We start from the raw sequence: 16,051 nt of genomic DNA, 5'->3' as shown, positions 1-16,051 counted from the left end.
CACCGATTCAGCGATGTCAGCGGGACCTCAACGACCAAAAAAAGGTCCAGGCCATTCTGACACGACCAGCGATCTCACAGCAGGGGCCTGATCGCTGGTACGTGTCACACATAGCGAGATCGCTACTGAGGTCGCTGTTGCGTCACAAAACTTGTGATTCAGCAGCGATCTCGCTAGCGATCTCGCTATGTGAGATGGGGCCTTAAGACTGGTGGAAAGCATGCCACGACACGTGAAAAACCACGGTTAGTCCACAAAATATTGATTTATGAACTCTTCCTAAGTTAAAACATTAGTATTGTTGTTTCTAGATGATTATGAACTTGTTTTTGTTTTTTTGCATTATTTGAGGTCTGCAAGTGATGCATTTTTTTGTTATTTTGACCATTTCTCATTTTCAGAAAATAAATACAATACATTTATTGGTTCGAACTTTGGAGACATGTCAGAAGCTTATAGAATAAAATAACAATTTACTTTTTACTCAAAAATATATCTATAAAGAGAAAAATCAGACAAACTGAAAAATTTGCAGTGGTCTCATAATTTTTGACAGAGCTGTATGTATATATATATATATATATATATATATATATATATATATATATACACATACACATACAGTAGTTATATATATTATACATATATATGCGACAATGCATTGCCAAAAAGTATACATAGTTTAACAATAGCTATTGACGTAGTTATGCAGAATATTGGTAGTTTTTAGATAAATATATCAGACCCAAATGGAATAAGTGATTTGGATATTGTCTGCCCACAATATCAGAGAATCCGCTGGATAATCAGAACAGTCTGTTATGTATGGTAGGCTCCAGACTCTGAAAACTGTTCTAATGCCAGAAATAAAAAAGACTTGTAAACACCTGGTTACATGGAGAAAGTATCCTAATAGACTGTAAAAGTGCTCTGGGAGACATGGAGCAATTAGTAAAACATACAGTGTTGATAAGTCTATTCTTAGGATACGTCAGGTCAGCAGTGTACAGTATAATGCACCCTGGCCACGCGCAGGAGACAGACAGTCTGTCCAGGCTCTCTTACTTTGCCACTTAACATGTACATAACAAAACCTCAATTTGTCTCATTTTAATAACCCAAGTTAGGATGCAGCGAAGACTTGGCACTTTCAAAGTAATGAAATCTATTATGTAAATATAACATTGAAGGAAAGTCTGCCATGCTGGGTGTCTCCACCTCTTTCGTTATCACTACAATCACCTGAGTAGGCAATGAGTCCAAGTTGTGTCTTCTGTGTATTGATAAGCCATGGAGAATGAATAGGCTGGAGCATCTCCAGGTGTATATAAGCAGCTGAGACCACCACAGTGCCAGTACCTAAGCACTTGAGCAAGGCTTGACATCATTTCTACAAAATGACAGCTTCCCTTGCCTTTTTGCTCCTTACTGGTTTACTTGCTGGATTATGCAAGGCATTTGATTTTGGATTATCCACAAGATGTGTCTCTATACCTAAAGAACTAGGTATGTGCCATGACATCAGCTACACAGAGATGCGGCTTCCTAACCTTATGGGGCATACCACTATCCCTGAAGTTGTATCCAAGACAGCAGAGTGGCACAAACTTCTCCAAACTGGCTGCCATCCATATGCCCAAATGTTCCTGTGCTCCCTGTTTGCTCCAGTCTGCCTTGATACGTAAGTGCACGTTTCACTATGTCTCCTATTTAGGCATGGATTGTAACATATCTGTAGATTTTATTGCTCATTGCATCTTTTGGGAATGTAACCTAACTACTGCTCATGTTCCATAGTGAGCGTAAGTCTATATGATCTTTTTAAAAGAAACTAAACCTCTGAAAACAAAATCTCTCATTATTGAGCGGTTACCGATGGGAGATTTTACACCTACCACTAAGTGCCTGCTATAAACTGCTTAGTATTCTTTAATGTACAGTTCAGCTCCACTAAAAAGGGATTACACACTCTATGCCATACAATAAAGCCCAGTTCGTGGCTTGACCCGTCCTACGCAATTTGCTAATTCATGGTGTGTTGTAACATATGTATTTATAATCTGTGATGGGCCGGGTGAACATACATTCACAAACTGGTATAGACAGATTTTTGCTTTATACTAAACTTCCATTGCTTTAACATTCATTGGAAACTTAATGAGCATGCTCAGCCGTCACAGATTTACCAGTCCCATCTTTCCTTCTACAGTTTACAAACAATTTTAAATGAATGAAAATAAATAACATTTCTTTTTTTTTGCAGGTTTATCCAGCCATGTCGTAGTATGTGTGAGGCTGTGAGGGACGGCTGTGCCCCTGTATTGGAATGCCATGATCAATCCTGGCCCGAAAGCCTAAATTGTGACCGTTTTCCAGCCGGTGACGATATGTGCCTTGACAACTTAAGTAAAGAATTCCAGTATATCTACAAAGGTAGTTTTGATTTCCTGGCGTTTAAGTAAAAAACAAAACAAAGAAACATAAAATAAATAGTAACTGAAATGAACTTAATGCTTTAACGTAACACTTGTATAAAACACTTTGAAAATGCTCTAAACAAAATTTTCTTTTTCTTTTTCAGAACTGCCCAAACCAACATGTCAAGGCTGTCCACTGATTGAAGAAACTTTTTCATACAGGAGTGTCTTGGATGCTTTTTGTGACAATGACATTGGTAAGTTTTCCATTAATGGAGTGATTGCTGTACTACGTCTTGCTGGGTGTTCTTTAGCACCCATGATGCTGGCAGAAATGTGACAATTAATATGCCAAAGGCTATTTTTTTTTTTTACAAATATAATAGATAGTTTGAGGAATGGATGGATGGATAGATATGATAGACGGATGGATAGAATAAATAGATTGATGGATAGACAGACTAATAGATTGATAGTTAAACAGACAGACTGATAGATAAATAGATAAGACAGACAGATGGATAGATAGCTATGGATAGATATAGAGTTAGATAGAAGGATGAATAATCAGATGATAGACTGATGGATAGACGGATGGACGAATGGATAGATAGACGGATACATGGATAGATCAGGAGACAGCAGATGATAGATAGCTAGACTGATAGACGGCAGGATAGACGGATGGATGGACTGATATATGGATAGATCAAGAGACAGACAGACTTGTAGATACAGTAGATATGGATAGATATAGATATATATTCATGCAACTGTATTAAAGTTCATTGTCTTATTTTAAGCAATTTGTTCCATTTTGTACAAAACGATTCCCATACTGTAAAGTAAACATACACTGCTATTCCCTAGGTGTTATGAAATAGTGGGAGGCTGAGATAACACTAATTAGCTGATAGTGCTAATGTCTTTGCATGCATTTGTTGCCAACCCACTGACACAGTTAAGCAAAGTATATCATTAAGATCCAATTGCTGTGCTTTAACACACAAAGAAAAAAAACTAATTACAACTAGAAAATGACACGATGGCCTTGTTCCGGACTTACCGTTCTGAGGTTCTACTATAATAATAGAAGGTAGTTTATTTATGGCATACGATGAGCACTTCTGAGATTAGCACTAATCAAGTCACTCTTTTTACAGCTGTGAAAGTAAAGTTGGCCAAGAGAAAGTTTGCTTCAGGACATCCCGAATATGTGACTGAGGGCCCAGTCGAATTTATTAAACAGGGACTGTTGCTTCCATATGACACACGCAATCTGATTGAACAATGGCTGAGGATCAATGACAACTGTGCCCATAGGATGATCCGTCACTCCAGGTCCATGGTTTACATTTTAACTGGAAATATCCAGCATGGAAAAGTTGTGCTCACCAGAGTATTCCACTGGCAGAAGAAGGACTCTCAGCTCACCCTGGCCACCCGGAAATGGAGGCACCATAAATGTTAATGTCATTTTAACTTTTCCTCTGTAAATATTGAAGGCACTATTAGATGTAAATAGTTGTAAATAAATAAGATATACATAAATATTCTTTATATGGACTTATTTAGGTAATTGGCAGTTATGTATTTCAACACGCATATTCTTTGTAAATAAATATACATTTAAATCTTCTAACCAATCTTTGTGTTGTCTCACTACATCTTCTAATGCAGATTTACTATTTGTTGGGAACCAATAATGGTTTTAGCTTTGACATATGACTGTTGTGTTACTTGTAAAGGACTAAAAATAAATTGGAATGACACTAATGCAGGTCACAGACAGTGGGCCTCATTCACACATTGGTCTGAGGTTTACAGATTATAGTGTGGGTGTTGCGCACATGTGGAATTTGTGCCTGAAAAAAAATCATGGAGATATATCTGGATTTGATGTGAGTCAAATCAAAATATGTCACGGATGAAAATGACCAATACAAACCTTTGACTCCGTAAAAATCAATATCGGCACGTGTATGACATCGATGTGCTGTCTGGTTTTTTAACATTGCAGTGGGTAGAAAAGCTTTACAATTTATACTATTCTTGAATATAAGAAAATTAATGATTACAAATATGGACTCACTGATCAAACACTGAAAATCTTATTCTAAAGTATGAGAACTAAAAGTAAAATGTACGTCTGAAAGAGGACTTAGAATTAGGGTTTTCCCTTCCTTCAATACATGCCCATGATCAGGAACAGTAGCGTTTTGGACGCAACGTATTTTTGCTGTGTCCAAATCTACATTAGCACTTGTCTTTTAAGGTACCTTCACATTAAGCGACTCTGCAGCGATAGCGACAACGATGCCGATCGCTGCAGCGTCGCTGTTTGGTCGCTGGAGAGCTGTCACACAGACCGCTCTCCAGCGACCAACGATGCTGAGGTCCCTGGGTAACCAGGGTAAACATCGGGTTACTAAGCGCAGGGCCGCGCTTAGTAACCCGATGTTTACCCTGGTTACCAGCGTAAAAGTAAAAAAAACAAACAGTACACACTCACCTGCGCGTCCCCCGGCGTCCGCTTCCCTGCACTGTGTGAGTGCCGGCCCTAACAGCAGAGCGGTGACGTCACCGCTGTGCTTTTACTTTCACTTTAGGGCCGGCGCTCAGTCAGAGCAGGAAGCGGACGGCGGGGGACACGCAGGTGAGTATGTACTGTTTGTTTTTTTTACTTTTACGCTGGTAACCAGGGTAAACATCGGGTTACTAAGCGCGGCCCTGCGCTTAGTAACCCGATATTTACCCTGGTTACCAGCGTAAAACATCGCTGGTATCGTTGCTTTTGGTGTCAAACCTGACGATAAACGCCAATCTGACGACCAAATAAAGTTCTGGACTTTATTCAGCGACCAGCGATATCACAGCAGGATCCTGATCGCTGCTGCGTGTCAAACTAAACGATATCGCTAGCCAGGACGCTGCAACATCACGGATCGCTAGCGATATCGTTTAGTGTGAAGGTACCTTTAGAACTATGTGGATGTACCACATCTAATGACAGTCTATTCAGGGAATCTCCACTACTGAAATTAACATGCTGTGACTCAAACCCGCACCACAGGTCAATTTATGCAGCGTTAAAAAGTAGCACAGTGGGCATGGGATTTCTATAAATCCCATCCACTGTGCTTGTAAGGGTATGTGCACACGATGTGGATTTTGACGCTGCGGATTCGCAGCAGTTTTCCCTGAGTTTACGGTACCATGTAAATCTATGGAAAACAAAATCCGCAGTGCACATGCTGCGGAAAAAAACGTGTGGAAATGTAGCATTGTTTATTCCGCAGCATGTCAATTCTTTGTGCGGATTCCGCAGCGGTTTACACCTGCTCCATAATAGGAATACGCAGGTGTAAAACCGCAGATAGAATCTACACAAAATCTGCAAAAAAACCGCGGTAAATCCGCCTAAATTCCGCAGGTAATCCACAGTGCGGTTTACCTGCGGATTTACCAAAATCAGTCCGGAAAAATCTGCAAGACTTTCCGCAACGTGTGCACGTAGCCTAATGTAGAATGCAGCATTTTGGACGCAGCGAAAACATGTTGCGTCCAAAATGCTACTATTCCTGATCATGGGCATGGTTTTTATATGTGCCCTAATGTTTATACATAGGACTATCTACCTAACCACGCAGGTAAGCACCATAATAAAGCACTAGGTACTAGAACCCCTCACTGCACTCTTGGGGAAATCACTGGGTATGAACAAGGATATATCTAAATCCCCAATGTGGAAAACTTTTCTTCAATATCTTTTTTATAACCATATTGCAATGAAAAAAATTCTGTGAAGAACGGAAAACACGATTAGGCAACAATTGAGTCTTATAGAAGATCCTCATCACTACCGAACATTGTCCATTGGTGAAAAATGGAGATAGAGGTAGCAGGAAGAATTTTCAAAGTGTAGCACAACACACCATCTTGATGGAACGTTTCAGGGACACGCAGTTCCCATTTCTGTTTCTGCACTTCACTGTATGTTTTTTAATGAAATATGCCTATGATAAGATATTTCAGAAAATGTTTTCAAATTGTGTGCTTTGCTGATGAATGAATAATATCACACATTGAAAAAAGCATTAATATATAACCTCCATAAAGATAATACATAATTAATAAAAATCCATGATACAATAAATTACAAATAGTATGCAAATATATGAAGATAAAAGACCACAAATGGGAGATATCTATACAGTATGTACTCTAAAGTACCTGTGCAAACCAAGTGTTGACAAAATGGGTCTACAAAAGGGACTATCTTATGGGTATGTAAAAAAATGATGACAAAAATAGAAAGTTCCACATACAAGATACTAAAGTACCTGTCACAAAGGGTAACAAGTCAAAAATGGGGTATAGGTAAAAAAAAAAAAAGTAAATAAATGAGAAAATTATATGCACATCACGTGGACTAGGAAGGAAAGAGGCAGCAAAAGGGAAAACTGCCCAAAAGCATGAGGCGCCATTTAGAAAAATGGACCGATTATTTTGATCAGACTTTGCGTTTGGCTCTAGCGTCAATAAATTTTTCTCATATGTGGATAAAAAAAAAGGTTTCCTCATCTTCTCCTTTCTGATAGTTCATGAAAATCAGACTGTACTCACATGTCATCAGAGTGTGGTCCACTTTTACCATGCACCCATAGACTTGCATTGGCGATTTTAATCTGATCCTCAAATCAAAATTGGACACATAAAAAAATTAAAGACATGTGAATGGCTCCATAGACTATCACAGGTACGAGTGCTGTCTCTGAAAACCACGGATAACACTTGTACATGAAAAAACTGATTCAATTTCAAAGGCTGATCCTGCTGATAATTTGTTGCCAGAGGCTGAGAGTTTCTTTGTATCGGGGAGATGAGAGAGATAGCTGTGGGTCAAACAATCGCTTGGCCAACAATGAATGTGTGTGAGGCCTTATCGCAGATATATTTCCCAAGAAATATTTACCAATGTAACCATTTTACTTACATAGAAAACAAGACAAGTTTTGGCAGGGCGGTTCATGTTTTTTTCTACAGTTCAGCAGAGAACAAGAGAATGCTACCAATCATATGGAGTAAATTTGTTGGTGAGTTCACATACTACATTAATAATGTGATGTCTTCCAATCTCCTACTAGCATTATTTACATATTATAAAGTAACTGCACAATTCAGGTTAATATAGTTTTAACAGTAACTGAACTCTATGTCAATCAAGGTATGGGCAGTCAGGTAATGAGCTGTATCATGGTCTTCGCTCAAGACCTTAAAGGGAACCTAGTATCAAAAAGAAACCGTCAGCACAGCCATTTGGAAAAGGTGCACAAGTAGGTTCCCAAACCCTGGAGTGTGGTAAATATAACTGGGCACACAATCATGGTAGAAATGAAGGAAATTTTTAATTAAAAAATACAGGAAAGGAATTTTCCGAAACGCGAGTCGGGGTGGGTTGGTGACCACGTGAGGTTTGGTATGTTCACTTGTAATACTTACCTTTGATTGCAGTATCAATATCAGGGCTGTGCATTATACTACGGTATGTGCTTTATCTGTTAAATATGGTGTATACTGGCACAACTTATTTCTGCTGTGTTTTTACCTGTTCACTTTTTAAGTAAAGATTTTTTCACTTTTTTACCTGGACTTTAAAAACGGCCTCAGTTTGTTTAGTTATTTTCTTATTGAATTATGCAGTTAGTCCTGCATACGTCCATAAATATGCTTTGGGTATTAATTTAATATTACAGTATGCTTGATTAAACTAGCTAACTGGTATTTTCCCAAATTAGCATATTATGTTCTCCAATCATTTTTTCGGAAGAAGTCTTGGAGGCGGTTGGATGAGGAGCGAATAAGTGTGGAGGAGAGAAGGAGGTCTTGGGAGGACCGGAGATTACGTGAGGGAAGATATCGAGAGATTAGTTCAGAGATATATGGAGGAGACAGTTTATGGATGGCTTTGTAGGTTAGTATTAGTAATTTGAACTGGATACGCTGAGGGAATGGGAGCCAGTGAAGAGATTTGCAGAGGGGGGAAGTGGAGGAGTAGTGAGGAGAGAGATGAATTAGTCTACTTTCACACTAGCGTCGTACGACGCACGACACGTGTCGTGCCGACGTACCGACGCATACTGTGAAAAAAAAGCACAACAGGGGCAGCGGATGCAGTTTTTCAACGCATCCGCTGCCCCATTGTGATGTCTGGGGAGGAGGGGGCCGAGTTCCGGCCGCGCATGCGCCGTTGAAAATGGCGGACACGACGCACAAAAAAAGTTACATGGAACTTTTGTGCCGACGGTCCGCCAAAACACGACGCATCCGTCGCACGACGGATGCGACGTGTGGCAATGCATTGCTAATGCAAGCCTATGGAGAAAAAACGCATCCTGCGGGCAACTTTGCAGGATGCGTTTTTTCTCCAAAACGACGCATTGCGACGTGCGTCGTACGACGCTAGTGTGAAAGCACCCTTAGTCGGGCAGCAGAGTTAAGGATGGACTGGAGAGGTGCAAGGGTGTTAGCAGGGAGGCCACAGAAAAGGATGTTGCAGTAGTCAAGGCGGGAGATTATGAGGGCATGCAAAAGCATTGCAGTAGATTGATGGTTGAGTAAAGGGCGGATTCTGGAGATATTTTTGAGCTGGAGGCGACAGGCAGTAGAAAGAGCTTGGATGTGCGGTTTGAAGGACAGGGCAGAGTCAAGGGTTACTCCGAGGCAGTGGACTTCCGGTATGGGGGAAAGCGTGATGTCGTTAATTGAGATAGATAGGTCAGGTAAGGAAGATCTATAAGATGGAGGAAAGATGATGAATTCAGATTTGTCCACATTGAGTTTGAGGAAGCGAGAGGAGAAGAAGGAGGGTATGGCTGATAGACACTCTGGGATTCTGGACAGCAGAGAGGTGACGTCTGGGCCAGAAAGGTAAATCTGATTGTCATCAGCATAAAGGTGGTACTGGAATCCATGGGACTTTATGAGTTGTCGCAGGCCAAGTGTATAGATTGAGAAGAGTAGGGGTCCTAGAACAGAGCCTTGGGGGACTCCAACAGAGGGTGGGATGAGGAGGCAGTGTGGGAGTGGGAGAAGCTGAATGTGCTGTTGGAAAGGTATGAGGAGATCCAGGATAGGGCGAGGTCTTTGATGACAAAGGAGGAGAGGATCTGTAGTAGGAGACAGTGGTCAACTGTGTTGAAAGCAGAGGACAGGTCTAGAAGGAGGAGTACACAGTATTGTCCTTTAGCTTTGACTGTAAGTACCGTAGGTCGTTAGTAATTTTGGTCAGGGCTGTCTCAGTTGAGTGATGGGGGTGGAAACCAGACTGTAGATTGTCAAAGAGCAAGTTAGATAAGAGGTGGGAGGAAATTTCAGCGTGAACGTGCTGCTCCAGGAGTTTGGAAGCGAATGGGAGCAGCGATATTGGGCGATAGCTGGACATAGCAGTTGGATCGAGGGTTGGCTTTTTAAGGATAGGTGTGATTGTGGCATGTTTGAAAGCAGAAGGGAAGGTGCCAGAAGTTAGTGAATGGTTGAAGAGGTGGGTTATGGATGGGATAAGCGTGGTGGTGAGGTTGGGGAGGTGGGATGGGGTCGAGCGCACAGGTGTTGAAGTGCGATTTTGAGAGGAGACAGTTAAGCCCCCTTCAGTGATGTTGGATAGGGAGGTTATGGGGTTTGGGCATTGGTCTGGTGTACAAAAGGGTTGTGGTTGTTGAACAATGAAGACATGCCTTGTTTGGTCGATCTTATTTTTAAAGTGTGTGGCAAAGTCCTCAGCAGAGATAAGGAAGGTTGGAGGGGGCAGTGGGGGGCAGAGGAGGGAGTTAAAGGTTTTGAATAACTGTTTGGGGTTGTAGGATAGGGAAGATACCAGGGTTGTGAAGTAGACATGTTTAGCAGATGTGCGAGCAGATTTAAAAGCTATTGTTGCCTGTTTGAATGCAGTGAAGTCATGTTGCGAATGTGTTTTCTTCCACTGCCGCTCTGCAACCCTGCACATTTGCCGGAACTTTTTGGTGGTGTTATTGTGCCAGGGTTCTCTATTGATACGTTGCACTCTGCCAGGACAGTATTTAGAGTTTGTGCTGCCGTAGTGTCACGGGGATACAAGGACGGCGAGAGCTAATAACCCGGGCCCCTGCAATTTCCCGGGCCCCTGCAATTTCCCTCAGACTAGGGAAACCCTGTCTGACCCTCTACCTGAAGTTTACACTGAAGGTGTGCATGTTCAGGCCTCCACCCTCACCCCAACTCCTGATTCAGCCCTAGACTGAACACCACCGCCCACCACCCTGTGAATGCAATAGACCAATACCCACAGTTATGACAAACAAGGATAAAGGAAAATATACACCACGCCGCAGTCAATCAGGAATACACTATAAAGGTGCAGGGCAAAATAAATACAAATATAGGAAGGAGTAAATAAGACAAAGGAAAATACACCACCAGCAACAATTATCCAACAACCAGCTCTCCACTCCGGACCGAGATAACTATGGATAAGACAGAAGCTATAATCGGCGACGCCCAAAGATCAGGAGAACCATTTAAAGGAAATGGGCATGGCCCAGCTTCCAATCCGAGGATCAGATAAATTAACCCCGGAGCAGCCAGACGAAAACTAGCCGACGCCAATGAGCAAACAGTGGTCAAACGCGGAATTACCGCTGTCTGTCAGACTACCTGGTCTGGACAGTGTCCGACATGACAGTACCCCGCCTTCTATGATGGACCCCAGGGCCCTCACGGCTTATAGGACCCGGCTTGTCCGGATGGCGACGATGAAAACACCTGACCAGCCGATCCGCATGAATGTCCGAGGCTGGTACCCAGGACCTCTCCTCAGGCCCATAACCACGCCAGTGTACCAAATATTGTAAAGTGCGGCGCACCACACGAAAGTCAACCACCCTGGAGACTTCAAATTCTAGGTTACCATCCACCAAGACTGGAGGTGGCATAGGCGCCGCGTCCACAGAACCCACCACCTTCTTAAGAAGAGACCTGTGGAACACGTTGTGTATTTTATACACCGTAGGGAGCTCCAGTCGGTACGCTACTGGGTTAATGACGGCGGTGACCCTAAATGGACCAATAAACCGTGGACCCAATTTAAGGGATGGTATCTTGAGTCTTATGTTTTTTGTGGATAACCACACCCAGTCATCCACACTCAGGTCCGGACCTGGCACACGCCTACTGTCAGCCACACGTTTGTACCTAGCACCCACACTCAACAGGCGCTGTTTCACTCTCCTCCAGACTGATAATTGTGTTCCTAACTGGTCTTCCTCCGGAACGCCGGAAGAGCCTCTCTGACTCAACGTACAAAACTGAGGATGTAGCCCGTAAACACAAAAAAACGGAGACTCCCCAGACGACTCCTGGCAGTGATTATTGATGGCAAACTCAGCCAAAGGAAGAAAGGTAGACCACTCCTCCTGATTATCAGAGACAAAGCAGCGCAAGTACTGCTCCAAATTTTGGTTCATACGCTCGGTCTGACCATTTGACTGGGGATGAAACGCAGACGAATTAGACAACTTGATCCCCAGCCGTGAGTAAAATGCTTTCCAAAATTTTGCTACAATCTGAGTACCCCTATCTGACACGATGTCAGATGGAACTCCATGAAGCCTGACCACCTCCTGCACAAACACCTGAGCAAGAGTCTTAGCGTTAGGTAAAGAAGGCAAAGACACAAAGTGCGACATTTTTGAAAACCGATCCACAATCACCAAAATGACCGTGTTCCCAGCTGAGGGAGGCAAATCAGTGATGAAATCCATGGAGATTTCCATCCATGGCTTACTAGGTACCTCCAGAGGAAGTAGTGTGCCAACAGGACGGGAGCAGGGCGTCTTCGCCCTAGCGCACGTGGTGCAAGCTGACACATATGAGACCACGTCCTGTCGGATTTTGGGCCACCAAAACCGACGTGACACCAACTCCAAAGTACCTCTAACCCCTGGGTGGCCAGCCAGGACAGTATCATGATGCTCCGCCAACACCTTTAGGCGGAGATGAAGCGGTACAAAAGATTTGTTGATGGGAAGCTCAGATGGTACCTCCTCCTGAGCCTCGGCAATCTCAGCCTCAACCTCGGTAGTGAGAGCCGAAACCACAACACCCTTTTGGAGGATGGGTACTGGATCTTCCCGAGGTTCTCCCCCCGGAAAACACCTGGACAGAGCATCCGCCTTAGTGTTTTTAGACCCTGGTCTGTAAGTGACAACAAAGTTGAACCGCGTGAAAAACAATGCCCAGCGAGCCTGCCTGGGAGACAGACGATTGGCAGACTCCAAATACAGCAGATTCTTATGGTCGGTAATAACAGTGACCTGATGTACCGACCCCTCCAAGAAATGTCGCCATTCCTCAAAGGCCAACTTAATAGCCAACAACTCCCTGTTGCCGATATCGTAGTTACGTTCAGCGGACGACAGTTTTTTTGAGAAATAGGCGCACGGACGCAAACCACTCAAGGATGAGCCTTGAGATAGTACCGCCCCCACACCAACCTCAGACGCATCGACTTCCACGACAAAGGGTTTAGATACGTCTGGCTGCACAAGAATGGGGGCTGAAACAAAACTGTTCTTGAGAAATTCAAATGCGCAAACAGCAGCCTCAGGCCAAACGGAGAAATTGGTACCCTTTTTAGTCATGTCAGTTAGCGGTTTAGCAATGATAGAAAAATCCTTGATAAATTTCCTATAGTAGTTAGAAAACCCAAGGAACCGCTGAAGTGCTTTCAGGTTATCAGGACGTTCCCAATGCAGCACCGCTTGCACCTTAGCGGCGTCCATTTTAAAACCAGAAGCAGACACAATATAACCCAAGAACGGCAACTCTTGAGCAAAAAATACACATTTCTCAAGTTTAGCATACAGCTTATTCTCTCTGAGAAGCTGTAACACCTGCCTGACATGATCTAAATGAGCATCACGGTCGCAAGAATATATGAGGTTGTCATCTAGGTACACGATAATGAATTTCCCCAAAACATGCGAGAACACATCATTGATGAAATGTTGGAACACTGCAGGTGCGTTAGTTAACCCAAAAGGCATCACCAAATTTTCAAAATGACCCTCAGGGGTATTAAAAGCCGTCTTCCACTCATCACCTTGACGGACTCTTATGAGGTTGTACGCCCCCCTGAGGTCAAGCTTGGTAAACCACTTAGCACCTGCCACCTGGTTGAACAAGTCAGGTATCAGTGGCATAGGGTATGGATCACGAACCGTAATCTGGTTCAACTCCCTGAAATCCAAACACGGGCATAATCCGCCATCTTTCTTCTTCACGAAGAAGAACCCTGCTGCCACCGGCGAGGATGACGGCCTGATGTGCCCTTTGCTCAAACTTTCAGAAATGTAATCCTTGAGCGCTTGTCTCTCCGGACCGGAGATGTTGAACATCCTTGCTTTAGGCAACTTGGCCCCTGGTTTAAACCTGATAGAACAGTCATAGGAGCGGTGTGGCGGCAACTCTGAACAACCCTTCTCAGAGAACACATCCGCATAATCCTGAAGTGACTCAGGAACGCTTGAAGTCACAGCGGACACACATGTGGCCAGGCAATTCTCCTGACAGAAATCACTCCACTGGATTATGTCCTCAGTTTTCCAGTCAATCACCGGGTTGTGTGTAGACAACCATGGAAAACCCAGAACGAATTGTGCCGGAAGACTCTTGAGCACCTTACATGTGACCTGCTCGAAATGAAGAACCCCAATGTGGAGTTTAACCTCAGCCACGAACTCAGTAATCTCCCCCTGTGGAAGAGGAGCAGAATTGATGGTGACCACACGGATAGGATGAGGCAGTTTTTCAATCTTAAACCCAGCAGTGCGCGCAAACTCCTCATCAATGAGATTTGTGGCGGAACCACCATCCACAAAAATAGTGATTGGTATCTCTCTACCAGTGACAACAACTTTGGCAGGGAGCATGCACTGAGAAATCATCATGGAGGATATACATAAGCTCAGATTGGACTCCTCCACACCCTCTGAGCACAGAAGTTTTCCGCCGTTGCGTTTTTCTTTAACAGCAGAGGACAGATATTAATAAAATTACCAGTTTTACCGCAGAAAAAACAGGCTCCCTGCTTCCTGAGTACAGGGGTACGATTCTTAACATGTGACACCCCTGCGATTTGCATAGATTCCGTGGGCTCACCTGCAGCAACCTCACGTGAACCTAAACCTTCACCCACAGGCGGCGTCTCATGATTCCCCTGACGCAAACGGCGATCAATGCGGACAACAAGACTCATAGCGGAATCTAGTGAAGCAGGAGTCTCGTAATCAGGAGGGCTTTTTTAACCCTATTAGAAACTCCATGAATAAAGTGACTCCGCAATGCTAGCTCATTCCACTGAGTGTCAACCGCCCAGCGGCGAAATTCAGAACAGTAATCCTCTGCAACACGCTCCCCCTGGCAAATAGTGCGTAACTTAGATTCTGCTAGAGCCATTCTGTCTGGATCGTCGTAAATCTGTCCTAGACCAGAAAAGAAACTCTCCACTGAGTTAAATGCAACAGAATCAGACGGCAACGAAAATGCCCATGCTTGGGGATCCCCGCTCAATAATGACAACACCAGGCCCACACGTTGAGCCTCATTACCAGAGGAGATCGGGCGCATACGGAAATACAGTTTGCAAGCTTCACGAAAAGAAACAAATTTACTGCGTTCCCCAGCAAATTTTTCAGGCAAAGGAAACTTGGGCTCATTAACTCCTCCTGTCGCTCCAGCCTGTATATTAGATACTGCTAGTCCCTGTTCCTGCACTGCTCCCTTCAACTCAATGACCTGTAGGGACAGTGCCTCCAACTGGCGGGTTATGGAAGTCATGGGATCCATGACAAAACACAGAAGAGAGAAAGAAAAAAAAAAAAGGAACCCCCTTTTTTTTTTTTTTTTTTTTTTGTTAGGCCGATTATAATGTCACGGGGATACAAGGAGGGTGAGAGCTAATAACGCGGGCCCCTGCAATTTCCCTCAGACTAGGGAAACCCTGTCTGACCCTCTACCTGAAGTTTACACTGAAGGTGTGCATGTTCAGGCCTCCACCCTCACCCTAACTCCTGATTCAGCCCTAGACTGAACACCACCGCCCACCACCCTGTGAATGCAATAGACCAATACCCACAGTTATGATAAACAAGGATAAAGGAAAATATACACCACGCCGCAGTCAATCAGGAATACACTATAAAGGTGCAGGGCAAAATGAATACAAATATAGGAAGGAGTAAATAAGACAAAGGAAAATACACCACCAGCAACGATTCTCCAACAACCAGCTCTCCACTCCGGACCGAGATAACTACGGATAAGACAGAAGCTATAATCGGCGACGCCCAAAGATCAGGAGAACCATTTAAAGGAAATGGGCATGGCCCAGCTTCCAATCCGAGGATCAGATAAATTAACCCCGGAGCAGCCAGACAAAAACTAGCCGACGCCAATGAGCAAACAGTGGTCAAACGCGGAATTACCGCTGTCTGTCAGACGACCTGGTCTGGACAGTGTCCGACATGACACCTAGTCACTTTTAGTGCTGCCTCCCCCATTGGTATGACTAAGGGCTCCTACTCACATGCAAGAAACTC

General features: G+C 43.6%; 1 protein-coding gene across 1 annotated transcript; it reads left to right on the top strand.

The window, feature by feature from the left end:
- Positions 1–1,373: 1,373 nt before the first annotated feature.
- On the top strand, positions 1,374–3,916 carry LOC143776026 (secreted frizzled-related protein 5-like). Its single transcript, XM_077264914.1, has 4 exons — positions 1,374–1,681; positions 2,264–2,433; positions 2,582–2,674; positions 3,581–3,916. Exons 1-4 carry the CDS (start codon positions 1,398–1,400, stop codon positions 3,886–3,888), a joined length of 855 nt encoding a protein of 284 aa, XP_077121029.1. The 5' UTR covers positions 1,374–1,397; the 3' UTR covers positions 3,889–3,916.
- The last annotated feature ends 12,135 nt before the right edge of the window (positions 3,917–16,051 follow it).

The sequence above is a fragment of the Ranitomeya variabilis genome, chromosome 5, assembly GCF_051348905.1.
Source record: "Ranitomeya variabilis isolate aRanVar5 chromosome 5, aRanVar5.hap1, whole genome shotgun sequence".
Taxonomy (NCBI): Eukaryota; Metazoa; Chordata; class Amphibia; order Anura; family Dendrobatidae; genus Ranitomeya; species Ranitomeya variabilis.
Note: the sequence above shows the minus strand (reverse complement) of the source record. Positions and strands in the feature narration are given on the sequence as shown.